This window comes from Silene latifolia, chromosome 2 (genome assembly GCF_048544455.1).
Source record: "Silene latifolia isolate original U9 population chromosome 2, ASM4854445v1, whole genome shotgun sequence".
NCBI classification, from domain to species: Eukaryota; Viridiplantae; Streptophyta; class Magnoliopsida; order Caryophyllales; family Caryophyllaceae; genus Silene; species Silene latifolia.
Window position 1 is genome coordinate 88,018,712 of NC_133527.1, and position 14,721 is coordinate 88,033,432.

At 35.6% G+C, this 14,721-nt stretch overlaps 1 protein-coding gene across 2 annotated transcripts; it reads left to right on the top strand.

The window, feature by feature from the left end:
• The first annotated feature begins 6,118 nt into the window (after positions 1–6,118).
• On the top strand, positions 6,119–8,433 carry LOC141642838 (putative purine permease 11). 2 transcript variants are annotated; one of them, XM_074451783.1, is made up of 3 exons: positions 6,131–6,235; positions 7,130–7,273; positions 7,403–8,433. In XM_074451783.1, the coding sequence occupies exons 1-3, from the start codon at positions 6,223–6,225 to the stop codon at positions 8,224–8,226; spliced, it is 981 nt and encodes a 326-aa protein (XP_074307884.1). In that variant the 5' UTR covers positions 6,131–6,222; the 3' UTR covers positions 8,227–8,433. The 2 variants fall into 2 exon arrangements, with proteins under 2 accessions (XP_074307883.1, XP_074307884.1); XM_074451782.1 differs by having other exon boundaries at positions 6,119–6,235; positions 7,130–8,433.
• The last annotated feature ends 6,288 nt before the right edge of the window (positions 8,434–14,721 follow it).

Genomic DNA, 14,721 nt, shown 5'->3' on the forward strand with positions numbered 1-14,721 from the left:
TGATGTGCTCAATTTACACACAAAAAAAATATATAGCATCAACAATAATTAGTTTGCTCAATATAATTGAATAGTACCATTTTTTATGCATGTAAATTTGTCAGAAGAAAAGCTGGAGAGAGACGGTCTTCACTATGTTAGGGAAAGACTACTCTTACCCTTTTATGTGTTTTTCATGACTTTTTTTTTAATGTTGATTGTTGCTTGAATTGAATCTTAACCTTATACATATTTCTATAATAAGTGTATCTAATTTATCTTCAAGCCTCATTCAAATCTATTTTATTACTCGTGATACCATTTTTACTTTAAATTGTAAAACAATCGCACAATAAAGTTTTTCAAAACATTTACTGATTTGTCATAATATGATATTTTGATTCGCAAATTAGCATCAACTTTCTTTATCTTTTAATACTCCTTGAAAAATAGATATAAAACTTTGTACTTATCAATAATTTGTGAATATCTTATTTAAATTTTGATTAATATACTTTTATATAATGACAAATGAATGTAAATAATATAATAATAAATTATCAATAGAAGTTCAAGCGTATTGTGAGGGAAATAACTTTAAAATTAGTAGGAGAAATACATACGACATTTGAAAAATAAACTTCGTATTATGTATAATTAAATATGGCATTAGCAATAACAAAAGACGTAGGGGCATATTCCAGCGTTCATTTTACTCTTTACATGAGTAAATTCCATGTAGTACGTATTACGCATGCACATTTGTCACAACCCAGTTCGGTCTAGGGCCTTTAGCCTCATAACACCTCATTTTTTTAATCGGAAGTTGTTATAAAATTAGATATTATAAATATATCAAAGGTTTTTTTCCTACTAATTTAATAAAAAGTTAACAAATACTAATAAATAATTTTTTAATATTAATAAATTGTAGATAATTAAATTATTTCCTGTTTCTAATAATAAAATTGTAAAATAATTAATTAATTCTCATTTCTAATAGGAAAATCATAATCCTAGTTATAATAGAAAAATTTTAAATAATTATTATCTCCTAATTCTAATAGTATAATTAGGAAAAAAAGCCTTAATAAATTGTTAATTTATTTCCTATTTCTAATAGGAAAATGGTAAAATAATTAATTAATTCTCATTTCTAATAGAAAACTTACATTCCTAATTATAATAGAAAAATTGTAAATAATTAATTATCTCCTAATTCTAATGCTAATAGTATAATTAGAAAAAAAAAGCCTTCTTTAGTTATATACTAGATTTAATGCCCGGGCGATGCCCGGGCCAATTTGTAATATCCTATGACATGATGTAATAATACTCTAAGGCCTTGTTCTTTTACAGGCACTTAATTTTGCTGTACTGAACATATAAAACTTTATTGGACTTATAGAAGTTGAATTGAACTTATATGAGCTGACTTGAACCTATAAAAGCTTAACTTGTAGAAAATTGGATGACATAAATTAACCTAAAACTTGGAGTTGAGTTTATAGGACGATAATAACGTTAAATTTAATCTTAAAGGTTAGTGGGAGAGCTTTGCAAGTCTAAACAAATTCCATATCAATGGTTATTGACTTAATTAAACCCAATAAAATTAACCCGGTAGATCTGAGCATGATCTGAACCCGAATTAACCCGACTCAGGTATAACTCGACTCGAATATTTATTGTTGCATACTGATTATGATCTAGTGTAACATTATTAAAAATTAATTGCGATGCATGGGCATTGTTTGGTGCTTTTGTAAGAATTAAAATACTCGAACCAAGCATATACTTTCATGTAATTTGCGTAAAAGTAGATACATTTCACTTCTTCTTTGCATGCGACAGTTTGAGTGATCAATTTCATTACGTTGTGACACAATCTTATTATATAAAAAGATTGTGCGATGCACGGACCACTTGTTAGAATATTTTATAACGGTTTTAATTATGTTTTATTGTTTATCTCAACTCGGAGAATGTTTTATCTAACGCTCTAATATCGCTCGATTGGTTAAATTGCGTTTATAATGTTCCATTCACAAAATTCAGGGTAGGTGTCTGTCTAAATAAAATTCAAGGTAGGATTTGACTTTTGATCAAATTCATGGATTATCACATTTTTATCGTAGAGTAGTGGAGCTCAATAAATTACTATAGATAGTTAAGAAAAGTTAAGTACGTGTCTCTAATAGACTAATACTACAAAAAACACCTCTATCAACATTGTTATATTCATGTACTCCTAAGTTGACTTTGCATCTCTATTAGCTTGTGGTTAATTATGACATCTTGTATTTACGTATAACTAATATAACATTGTAAGATAGCTACTATTGAGATTCTACTCCAACTCTATTTCTATATTTGGTAAACTCTATCTCATGAGATTACGTAAAAATTATATGAAAAATCATTAACTTTATAAATTCTTGCAATAGTGTGACTTTTAAAACCATTTAACTTTTTTTATCAGAAACGCCTAACATTATTGAGTTAATTCAAAACTTTATCTCTAACTAATAAATGTTTTTAACTGTTAAATTCATAAAAAATAATCGCATTTGCTAAATTCCGCACATCCTTTTACTGAATCCCACACACTTTATCTCATTATTCCAATTCTATCCTTCATCTCACAAAAGTTGAAAAAAGTTCTCTCCTCCCCCTCTCTCCCCCCTCTCTTTCTCTCAAAAACAGAATAATTTGTTAATAATTCGACTATAATAGATCTTAATTTTACACATATCACAAGTAATTTATCACCTTTATCGACAATTTTATCAATACACATGTCTTTATATCGATTGCTTGATTATTTAAAAAATAAATTCAATTAGGGTTTTGATTTTCGTTGCCAAGGAAACTGATTGTTGGCGCGCGGTCGTCCGTTTCAGTAGGGTGGTCGACGAGGAATTGGGTAAGGGAGAGGACAGGCGTGGACGGTGGTTGGCGTCGGGAGTTAGGCACGGCGGCTACCAGATCTGACTGTTAGGTGTGGAGCGGCCATCGACTGTGCGGTGAGGGAGAGGATATGGGGTGGTTGGCGACGGGAGGGGCGTGGGAAGGTGTTGTCAGTGCTGGGAGGGGGCGGGAGAGTGGTGGTCGGAGGGAAGGGTAAAGGCACTTAGGGGAAGAAGATGATATGTGGTGGTTGAATGTTACATAATTTTATTTTATTTTATTTTTGGTGAGGGGGAGAAATGAGAGGGGTAAACTCGGGATTAGTGGGAAAAATGTGCGGGATTGAGTAAAAATGTGTGCGGGATTTAGCATGTCCCAAAATAATGGACTCTTCCAAGTTTGAAAGTTATTCAGAAAAGTGAATCTACTCGAAAAAAAATAAAATCACGACGACTATGGGTCCTTAGCTTTTGCGTATGCATGATGTTATTAATTAGTCATTGACATTATAGAAGTATACAGCAATAATGCAAGTAGTCCATTAAGATGTAAACATATTGTCCTGCAAAGAAAGAAAAATAAAGAATCAATGTCAATACTTTGAGTCACATATGCTTTATTTCTGTTAGTATATATAGATACTCGAAGATGCAAGGAAAACGATTAGAGACAATTAATTTGCATGAAATTATATCAATAATATTAATAATATATCCCTAAAAAAATATTAATAATACAAACATTAATAGTTATTGTGTGAGACGATCTTGTATCGTGAGAAGACGGTCCATTTGTATAAACATCACTCTTTTATTGTTAATAATAAATCACTCTTTCGTCGACGTGTCAATTTTTTTTAATTTAGGAAGTAAAAGTGTAAGATCAACGATTGATATGGTATAATTGAAAGGCTAGCTTACACTCACTATACATGTCAAGTTAGTCTATATATTGTTAACAATGTTCTAAATAAGAGGGTGTAGTAATCGACTTACCATCAATATCGTCATCATTAGCATAGTAAACAAATACTTGTAGAATCTTATTGCAACATCAACTCTTGATCTTTCGATGACTACCTTTCATTGCTCCTGAAAAATCATAAAAGGCACAAAATTAGACATCACAATAATATATTGTATAAAATTATAAATAATGAATGTATATTATTTGTGACAATTAACATGACACGTAAAAGGTTAATGGCTATAATACTGGAAAACAAACTAATCTACATGCCTAAAACAAAGAAACGTAAATAGTAAAATTATTATGGGTGGGGTGAATCTAAAAACACTATATTTATAGTCCTTTAAAAGAGGTAGCAATTAGATTGATTTAGGATTTGTGAACCAAAAAATATAAAAATCTATTGACTAACCAGTTCAAATTCAATTGTGACAATTCTATCTTTTATCTTTTATTTTAAAGTTTTATATTAGACATGCCTAGTCCAATTGAAACACAATAACCCATAATCCAAAAACGTTACACATACACATCAAATTAATTTAATACTTATACCAAAAAAAAAATTAATTTAATACTTTCATGATTACTAAGCTTTTAATTAACAATATAATGAGATAAAATATTATTTTTCTCTGATATAAAATAAATTTTACATATCTGTTTATTATCTCTTAAGATGTTTTCATTAAAAAATAATTTACGTAGTCTTAAAACATTGGACTCTTTCTAATCGCTAGAAAAAAGCTTCCTTTATTAATATAGATAGATATTGATTGATTGATTGATTTGTGATAAGTATTCTTAGAAAACAATATTTTAACTTTAACTATTATGTACACAATATGTGAAAACCACTGAATGACTGCGCCGAATTACGTTTGTTTCCAGTCAATATATTTATTTAAAAAAAAAGGTTTTATTTGTCCTTGTGACCTAGGTAGCACGGACACTCCTCCTAACTAGCCGTTCCGTGTTCGACGCCGTGTCCGACACCCAGATACCCGACACTCGTCGGACACACGCCTATAATTTAGACGAGGAATAAAATGTCAAAAGAGATTGATTATAAGATGAGTTTAGGTGGACAATAGGAATTAGTTATAGTCAAGGTCAAATTTTACCTTTAATTATGTAAATTTAATATCAAATACAAATAACTATAAAATATATATTTTTATTAAATTTAAATAGCATGTCCCGTGTCCTAAATTTCATGAGACGCCGTACCACGTGTCCGTGTCCGTTTTGATGCTACCTGGCTTGTGACTTCTGAGTCAAAAAGTATATACGGAGTATAAAATAAAATCTTATCTTAATAAATAGAAGAACATTTAACCCCTCCTCCTTCATCCACATCACCACATTCAACCTTTAAAAAAATAAAAATAAAAGTGGGACCCACCGCAAAGAATGTGGATTAATTTCTAAAAAAATCATTTTGTACGTAAATATTTACGGTTAGGTTTTATACGTAACTCAAAAATAGTTCCGTCTTAATTTTTACACAATAATAAATTACAATAACAACAATAATAATAAAGTACAATAATTTTTTTTATAATGAATTATACCGCAAGTGCTCAGATCTGTGCAACCAAAAACGCGGACTAATCTTAGTGTTAAACAATTAAGCCGACAAATTGATCAGAAAATAATCTCACTTATCCAATTAATCACACAAAATTTCAATTTAACTACATAATGTGAAACAATTAAAAAAATTAATCTTTGACAAACAACTATGATGAATTTCGTCCGAGCGATATCATATGCTGGAGAAACAAATCGCACATTAAAGAGAATATTAATTTGATCAAACTCATTTATCAAATTATTCTTTTAAATTAATAATTTAAACACCACATAAATTAATACACCACAGAAAATTCTTAAAAAAAATTATTAAAAAAGTAAAAGATTTGCTAAACAAGAACACAAAATCTCATGGATAGTGTCACTTTCATATTGTGAGAGGGCACTATCCGATTTCAAATGTGACGGATAAGACCCGTTTTCAATGAGAATTTGTGTATATGGAATTATATAACAAACTATAACTTTAGAATATAATTTTATGGAATTCCGTTTTTAAATTTTTGCAATTTAGTCAAACAGTATCTAAAACAAGTTTAATAAGCAATCCCGTGCAATTTTTGCACGGGTTAAAACTAGTATCATAAAATATTAAAACAAAATCAAAAGTCACATTTATTTTTGTGAAAAAAGTAAAATAAAAAAAAAGCTGGCGTAGAATGTTGATCCTGCTTTTGACTGCCACTACAAACTCTATAACCAACCCTCTCAAACTATTGTTCTCCTGTCTTCCTGCCACTCCTTTTCCTCCCCCCCTCTTCTTTCCTCATGGCTATCTCTGGTAATTTCTTTCTTCCCTTTTGCCTTTTTATCAAAATAATAAGTGGCTGAACCAGGATTTAAAAGTCCCGGTCCAAAATACGAATTGCAAAATTTGAGTAGTACTTATTTTAGTAACTACAAATTTCAAATTATTATTACTTACTTATGAAATTGACTTGATTATCATCATTTGTGCATAGTTTGTGTGATATGTGGTTATTCTCTTGGTCATCATTAGTCCCTCCGTCCGTCCTAATCATTTGTTTACTTTTCATGAAAATATTTGATTTGGACGGAAACCCTAGTGTTTCTTTGGAGGGTTGTTGCCGTGAAAACGATGGAAACTGAAATTGTGACAAGCATAGACAGCTCTTCTAAAGCTTGTATTAATCCAGTATAAATGTTTAGGGTTTCTGGGTCGTAAATTAATGCCTCTGAGGTCAATGTGTAGCTAATCTTACTACTGATTGTTTTCTGATACAACATGTAGTTGATTAGGTTATTTGCCCTGAAAAGAAACTTGTGACAACTTCAAAGGTAAGGGAAGTTATCTGTCCTAGTAGCCGATAAGCGGAATAGACGATATTTTTGTTAATGATGGTTAGTAACAGGAGAGTAGTTTTTGACTGTCTATAATGGAATCTCAATTTATCACGCAGTTGTTTAATTCTTTATCCTTGGAACTGAATGTTCCTGTTCCTGTTCCTGTAGTACAATTTTCATTTTTAATCACCTTGAGTTTACCATTATGTCCCTTGCTTTACTTATTGTTACTCAGTTTCAGTGAGCAGTGGGTCATTTACTCATTTGCAGCTGCATAACATATTAACATAAACGTCACCTCTGCTTTGAAGGGTAACTATTATCTACACAGACTACTATCTAATAAAGTTACTAAAATGTCTAATTGCAGATGTTGGAGACTCAATCTTCGCCAAAGATAGGACGCAGTCTGAGCTTCCTGTACTTCACAAGCTAACCCGTTGCCAATGGTGGCTTTTGGTGGGACTCAATGTTTTCTTCTTAGTTGCTGGACAAACTGCTGCTGTACTTTTAGGTAGATTTTATTATGATCAAGGTGGCTCAAGCACATTTATGGCCACCCTTGTTCAAACAGCTGGTTTTCCTATTCTTTTTATACCTCTTCTCTTCTTGCCATCCTCACCAAGTTCTTCAACCCCTTCAGGCGCATTATCTGGAAAGTACATTTGCCTGATCTATATTGCTCTAGGACTAGTACTCGCTTCTGACAATTTCTTGTACTCAAAAGGGCTCTTATATCTCTCTGCCTCAACCTATTCTCTCATTTGTGCTACTCAATTAGCTTTCAATGCTGTCTTTGCTTTCTTCATCAATTCCCAGAAGTTCACCCCCTTGATTCTGAATGCTGTGGTCATTCTTTCATACTCTGCTGCTCTACTTGGGGTAAACGAGAGTTCTGATGCACCTGAAGGAGTAACTAGGTCACAATACGTTGTCGGATTTTTGTGCACTCTCGGTGCCTCAGCTATTTACTCGCTACTCCTTTCACTCATGCAGCTTACCTTTGAAAAGGCACTCAAGAAAGAAACATTTTCGGTAGTTCTAGAGATGCAAATCTACACATCGATAGTTGCCACTCTTGCTTCTATTGTAGGACTCTTTGCAAGTGGGCAATGGAATACTTTGTCAGGCGAAATGCATAGTTTCCATTCCGGCAAAGTTTCCTATGTGATGACTCTGGTATGGACTGCCGTGTGTTGGCAGATGTGTTCTGTGGGTGTTGTGGGCTTGATCTTTCTGGTTTCGTCTTTATTTTCAAACGTCATTAGTACAGTGGCTTTGGCTGTGGGCCCTATTGCTTCTGTGATTGCTTTCCACGACAAGATGAACGGTGTCAAGATTATTGCTATGTTGCAGGCACTGTGGGGATTCGCCTCTTACATTTATCAGAATTATATTGATGAATCTAGGACAACACAGTTAAGGAGGCAAATGGAACCAAGTGACAGTAGGGTTGGTTCATGCTGAGCAACACTCAGGTAGGATTCTCAAATGACCAAATGGTGTTTCTAGTTTTGTATTTTTCCGATTATTTCACTCTCAATGGGGGGAACCATAATTTCTTGGGTCTGTTTTATTTGTCATTCGCATTACTATTGTAAATAAATTATTTATAGCATTTTGACAGAGAAGAGTTTCTACATAATAATATATATGACCTGGGAGTTGTGAACATGTTTGCCTTACCAGTGTTAGACATGATGAATTGCGGAGAAAAACTAAAATAAGATGGTTGTATGATGTGTTCAGCACTAACCTTGCTTGAATTTCCTCCCACATTTGTGATTTGACGTCCATACAAGAGCAAGGCAAAGGTCTTAGCAAACACTGACCACCTAACTCGTTTGACCTTCCTGACATTGCATCATCAACATATTCATAATCTTCAATATGACAAATGCAATTTTGTAGTCATTATTCGGGTTGTTTACATTTAATTTGATTTAGTCAAAGTTGGTTTTAAAAAGGGATTAAGTACAGTAAATCACCCAAAATAACTGAGATTTAGACTCATCACAATACATTTTACCAACTAATTTCCATTTCATACCCTCACTTAAAAAACTGATGTACTACGTTAAGAAAAAAGAAGAAAAAACCACGAAAATTGAAGCCACTGCAGTACTACATCCACCCCACCGCCGCCACCACCACCACCACCACTGTACATCCCCACCCACCGCTAGATCTCAGGCAACTGACCACCATGCCGCCATCTCCGTCTCCCCTCGTGCCAACCTGTCCACCATTCCGATTTTCGCTCACCTTGCACACCACCGTACTAGTGCTCAGCCAACGCCCACTCGCCACCGCCGCACTTCCTTCACCTCTCCTCCCCCTCACTTCCTTCACCTCTCCTGCCCCTCCGTTGGAACACGTCCTCCTCTCCCCCTGACTTGTTGAAGCAACCACATTGACACATACTCCATTGTTCAAGAGCTAGACAACGACTGAGTTTGTATGTTTTGGGGGAATGATGATGATTTGTAAAATTGCATTGTGTGTATAAATTCAGTCAGTTAGGAATCTTAGTGACTGTAAATAACTTAAATTGCAAGAATTTGATGATTGGTGTGTGATTAATTTATTGTGACTTCTTCGAAGAAACATTGATTGAAACCGATTTTCATCAACAAGAGGTTGATAACCTCTTCGAAGAAACATCGATTGAAATCGCTTGAAACCGATTTTCATCAAGAGGTCGATAACCTCTTCGAAGAAACAATTTGGCGCTACATTGACGGAGACTTTGCTACTGCAATTTTATTAATTGGAACTCGAAATTGTAGTAGAAACAATTCGAGAGCTTTGAAATGAAGGATGAAATTGGACTAGTTGAAATTAGAGAGAATAATTTAGAGAGAAATTAGAGAGGGGAAATGGGAGGGTATAATTGTTCATAGTGTTCTGCGATGAGTAAAATATGTACTGCGAAAACCAGCACCCTTTGTAATTAGAAGAGCAACTAGATACACAAAATTATTCTTGAGTCTTGATATATAAGTTAATTATTCTATTGCATTATAAAGATACAATAGTCCTCCTTTTCATCTCATACATCCCCTTTAGTTTTTGTTTAACCTACATGATATCTCGATATAGTTATACTCCCCTCTTTTATAATGTTTTTATTTTATTTTAATTTCATGCTGTTTTTCGAAGACAACAACATAAATGAAATTTCATTCTGTTTTTAGAAAGATAGTAAACATATTTTTAAGAATTTATACATACTGTTTTTCTACGAAAACTACTTTCATGGATTTCTAGTAATAAATGTGGAGTAATATTTTACCGTATGTCATACTATAGTCATTTATGTTCTTTTTACATAATTATGGTCAACTTCTTCTGCTATTTACCAAACTATTCCAACTTATTCTAGTGAATCATGTACAAATCTTCTACAAAATAATTCTAGCCTCGACAAACTTAACAAACTTATGCATTCTTACAATTATTTGCTTTCCTTTATCCTACTCCTACCTTATCTCTCTTTTATAAAACTCAAAAACCCTAGAAAATTAACGCATCTTATGATTGTCTGTTCGGCATTCTTGTTGAAAAAAAGCTATCAAAATGTGAAATTCGAATTGGCACTCGAGCAAAATGACCTGAAAATTCCATTGGCGAGTCACGGAAAATGTCAGCTCTTTTCATGACGATTCATTCCCTGTTAATAAACCCCGAGAAATTAATGGCATGTCATCCTCGTGATAAAACCTCAACTATAAGTGACACTCTCTACACTGCTTTAAGAGAGGAGAAATTTACTCAAACCAAAACACCTCGCAATTTGTGTAGAGAACCTTCAGCAGTACAATATTACTATTTTTTTCGGATATCTAAAGAACTCAAAGTTAAACCATATACGTATAAATATACGGAGTGTAGTTCTTTCGGGGACATCTGATAAATATATGGAGTGTAGTAGTAATTAACCACAAATACATTGTAATCATGTAGGAAAATGACATGTAAATTGCTATTTACCCATCCCACTTTTCCATCCCAACTCCTACAAGTCCGCCTACAACCTTATTTGCATGTTCTTAAACGCATGTACGGAAAAAGTAGGGACATTTATACGGCATACAACTCGCATATGACATCAATTAGTATATGTTCACATTAACACATCCAACACACCTTTCCTACTCGCATCATCATCAACGTGTTGTCACATAGGATATTACCAAGCATGCAACAATTCCACAACACTAAGCAAGAAATATGCAACAATCATATGCATCATACACGCCCCATTGCCCCCACATGGTGACCGACTTAAGTTAAGAGGACAATGACACAACCTTAGGACGTCTCCCAAACTTGCTACAAGTTCTCTATGACTCAAACCGGGTTCGTTTGAGATTGACTCACCCTAGTTCATTGGTTCATTGACTTAGCCTCCAAAACCGATGCTCTGATAAAACTTTATAACACCTCCATAAGTCGGGACCCTTCCCTTTAGGCCTTCCTAACACATGGAGGCATCAAAAGACTTGGTTTCCCAAGTTTTGTAGTGCGAACAAGCGGGTAAAGAAGTTCCAACTCAACAACATGCAATAGATAAGTTATAGTTAAATGTTTACCAGTTGTGGGATATAAATACCATCCCGATAGTTATACAACCATATCGAAAAGTAGGAGTTTAATAGTCAAAAACTAAGATAGACCCAAGTGATGACGACTAGTGAAGACCGCTCCCAAGCCCTCAAATGAATCATGCTAACCTATCAACACTGCTCCCCATATGGGCGGAAATCACCATATGGTTCACCACAGATCATTAAAACCTAAGTGTTAGCTTAATGATAAGAATGTTCAATGCATGTAAACTAAGCTTACCTACATATGACAATGCAAGGTGAAACCAACAAGGCACAATGAGAGATAAGAAATCACCCATCAACATATCCACACAACCGGTGACCGGGACACGCCCACGACGTCACTAACACACAAAAGGTACTCGGAACACGTCCGTGGTACCGGGCCCGAGTGCGACTCGAGTCCCCTGCCAGACGTCGTGCCTCACCACACGAGTCCCTCCGTAACCCAAGTACTAAATGTGCACATCCCCCTTGGATCGGAGTGGGAACCTCCAAGAGTGACTTGAGCGGAAGACGGTTTCCCAACCGACTTTCGTCTCCAAAATCGGAACCAAAGATCCTCCAACATCCTCCAATGTCCAACAACCAAGGATAAGCCAACAAATCCAATAACATAACTATGCAACCACATTATCAAAACAAGTATAATCATGTTCAACTCTTCACTAATTCATTTCTCATCATTTAATTGCTCTTTAACATGTTATCATGCAATGTAATCCTTTTTGTGACAATTTACTATCTTCATCTTAACCTAAATATCATGAAATCATCTTAAGTGATAAACCCTAATTACCAAAACATGCTATAATGCAACTATCATGAGACAATTGTAATTAGTGATAATAAATGAAATGAACAATTAAACACTAATATCACCATAGCTAAGTAGGGAAAACCCTACCTCAAGCTTATCTTCACCAATCCACAAGCTACTCACTAGAAATGCTCCTCAACAAAGCTCCCTACACATATTAATTACTACAATCAATACTACGATCTACTATGATAACCATACTAATTAAATCCCCTTTAAACATCCCCTTTAATTCATACAACCTAACAAGTATAGAGAAATCTACTAACTAAATAAGATTGTTAAGACAAGAATAAAGGAAATAAGAAGAGTAGATCAACTTACAAACAATTGGAAGAACAAGGGAGGCAAGAATCTCCTCTTAGAGAATAGGGTTTTGAGAGAGTTTGTTGTGAGGAATTTAGAGAGATAAAGGGAGATTTTAGAGAGTGGTGTGAATAGTGTTGGAGAAGGGTTTTTGTGTGGGACATCTAAGATGATAAGGTTCCGAAAGCGACATCTCACCAACAATTTCTCGTATAATCCGAACTCGACCGGCACTCGGTCTAGTGGCTGGTCCACTCGATCGAGTGGTAGCTTCACTCGGTCGAGTGGATGGTCACTCGGTCGAGTGACCAACTTTAAAGGCTTCCAGAACACTGTCCAGTGGTACTCGGTCCTTCACTCGGTCTAGTGGAGCTCCACTCGGCCGAGTTACTCGTCTACTTGGTCGAGTCTAGTCTATATAAATCCGGGGTATTACAATCTTCCCCCCTTAAAAAGAACTTCGTCCCCGAAGTTCACACCCGACACACTAAGAGTCAAAAATTCTATATCCCATGGAATTCTCAAGGAGGAAAGCGGTGAGTCGGGTATCAAAACTAGTATGCTATGAACAACTAACATTGTATGGCTAAGTAAAGAGATAAGACTTTCGTGTTACTTGTACTTGCGTAATACGCCATAGCCCTCTAGAAACATGGTTACGATCTCATAACCGACTTATACCTGCTCGAAAAGATGAGGGTATTGTTCTTTCATGTGCTCCTCGGCCTCCCAAGTGGCCTCGCTCCACAAGGTGATTGGACCACAACAATTTCACCAAGATTGTCTCACCATGTCTTGTCTTCCTAACCTTTCGGTCTAGGATTTCTTTGGGTGTTTCCTCATATGTTAGGGCATCATCGAGTTCGATCATCTCTGATTCGAGCACATGAGAGGGGTGACTTATGTACTTACGCAATTGAGACACGTGGAAGACATTGTGAACTCAGTCGAAAGCCGGTGGAAGTGTTAAGCGATAAGCCACTTCCCCGACTCTATCCAAGATTTCATAGGGGCCAATGAACTTTTGGCTCAACTTGCCCCTTTTCCCAAATCTCATGACTACTCTCATGGGTGAGACCTTGAGTAGTACCTTGTCTCCTACCGCAAATTCGATGTCACTTCTCCTCGAGTCGGCGTAACTCTTTTGCCTATCTTGTGCCGCTCTCATCTTCTCACGGATTACACGGACTTGATCAATCATGTCTTGGATCATTTGAGGTCCCAATAGCACGGCTTCCGTGCTATCATCCCAATATATCGGGCTTTGGCATTTCCTTCCATATAGAGCTTCAAATGGTGCCATGCCAATGCTAGCATGGTAGCTATTGTTGTAGAAGAACTCAATCAAATGTAGTCTTTCTTCCCAAGAGCCTCCAAATTCCAAGACACAAGCTCTCAAAATATCCTCCAATGTTTGGATGGCCCTCTCTATTTGTCCATCCGTTGCCAGGTGGAAGGCCGTACTCATCTTCAATTGGGTGCCTAAGGCGCTTTGAAGTTCTTGCCAAAATCTTGAAATGAACCACGATTCCCGGTCCGATACTATGTTCTTCGGGAACCCATGAAGCTTGACCACATGTTTGCAATAAGCATTAGCCAACTCTACCTTACTCCAAGTGTCCTTCATTGCTATGAAATGGGCCGACTTGGTCAATCTGTCCACAATGACGTTGTTCCCCTTTTGGGTTATTGGTAGTCCAACTATGAAGTCCATCAATATCGACTCCCATTTCCATTTCGGCATGTCTAAGGGTTGTATTTTCCCTTGAGGTCTCTTGTGTTCACCTTTTCACTCTTTGGCAAGTCAAACGGCTCGCCACGAACTCCGCTACATCCCTTTTCATATTCTGCCACCAAAACGTTTTCTTGAGGTCCTTGTACAACTTGTCACCACCCGGGTGTACCGAATAAGGTGTGTTGTGGGCTTCATTCATAATCTTTTTCTTAATTAAGTTCATCCTAATTAGGTACACACCACCTCCCTTTGAACCTAAGACTTCCATCCATGTGCAACTCGAATCGTGAAGGCTCTCCCTTTTCTAGTGCTCCCTTCCATTCTTGAATCTTCGTATCATTAGCTTGCCTTCCCCGGATTTCATCATATAACTCGGGCTCTAAGGTCAAATCACCCATTGTTTCCCCTATTCGTATCACATGGATACCCATCTTGCTCACTTCTTCCTTTAACCTTAACATGGACAAGGCGGTACACAAGGAGTGCAC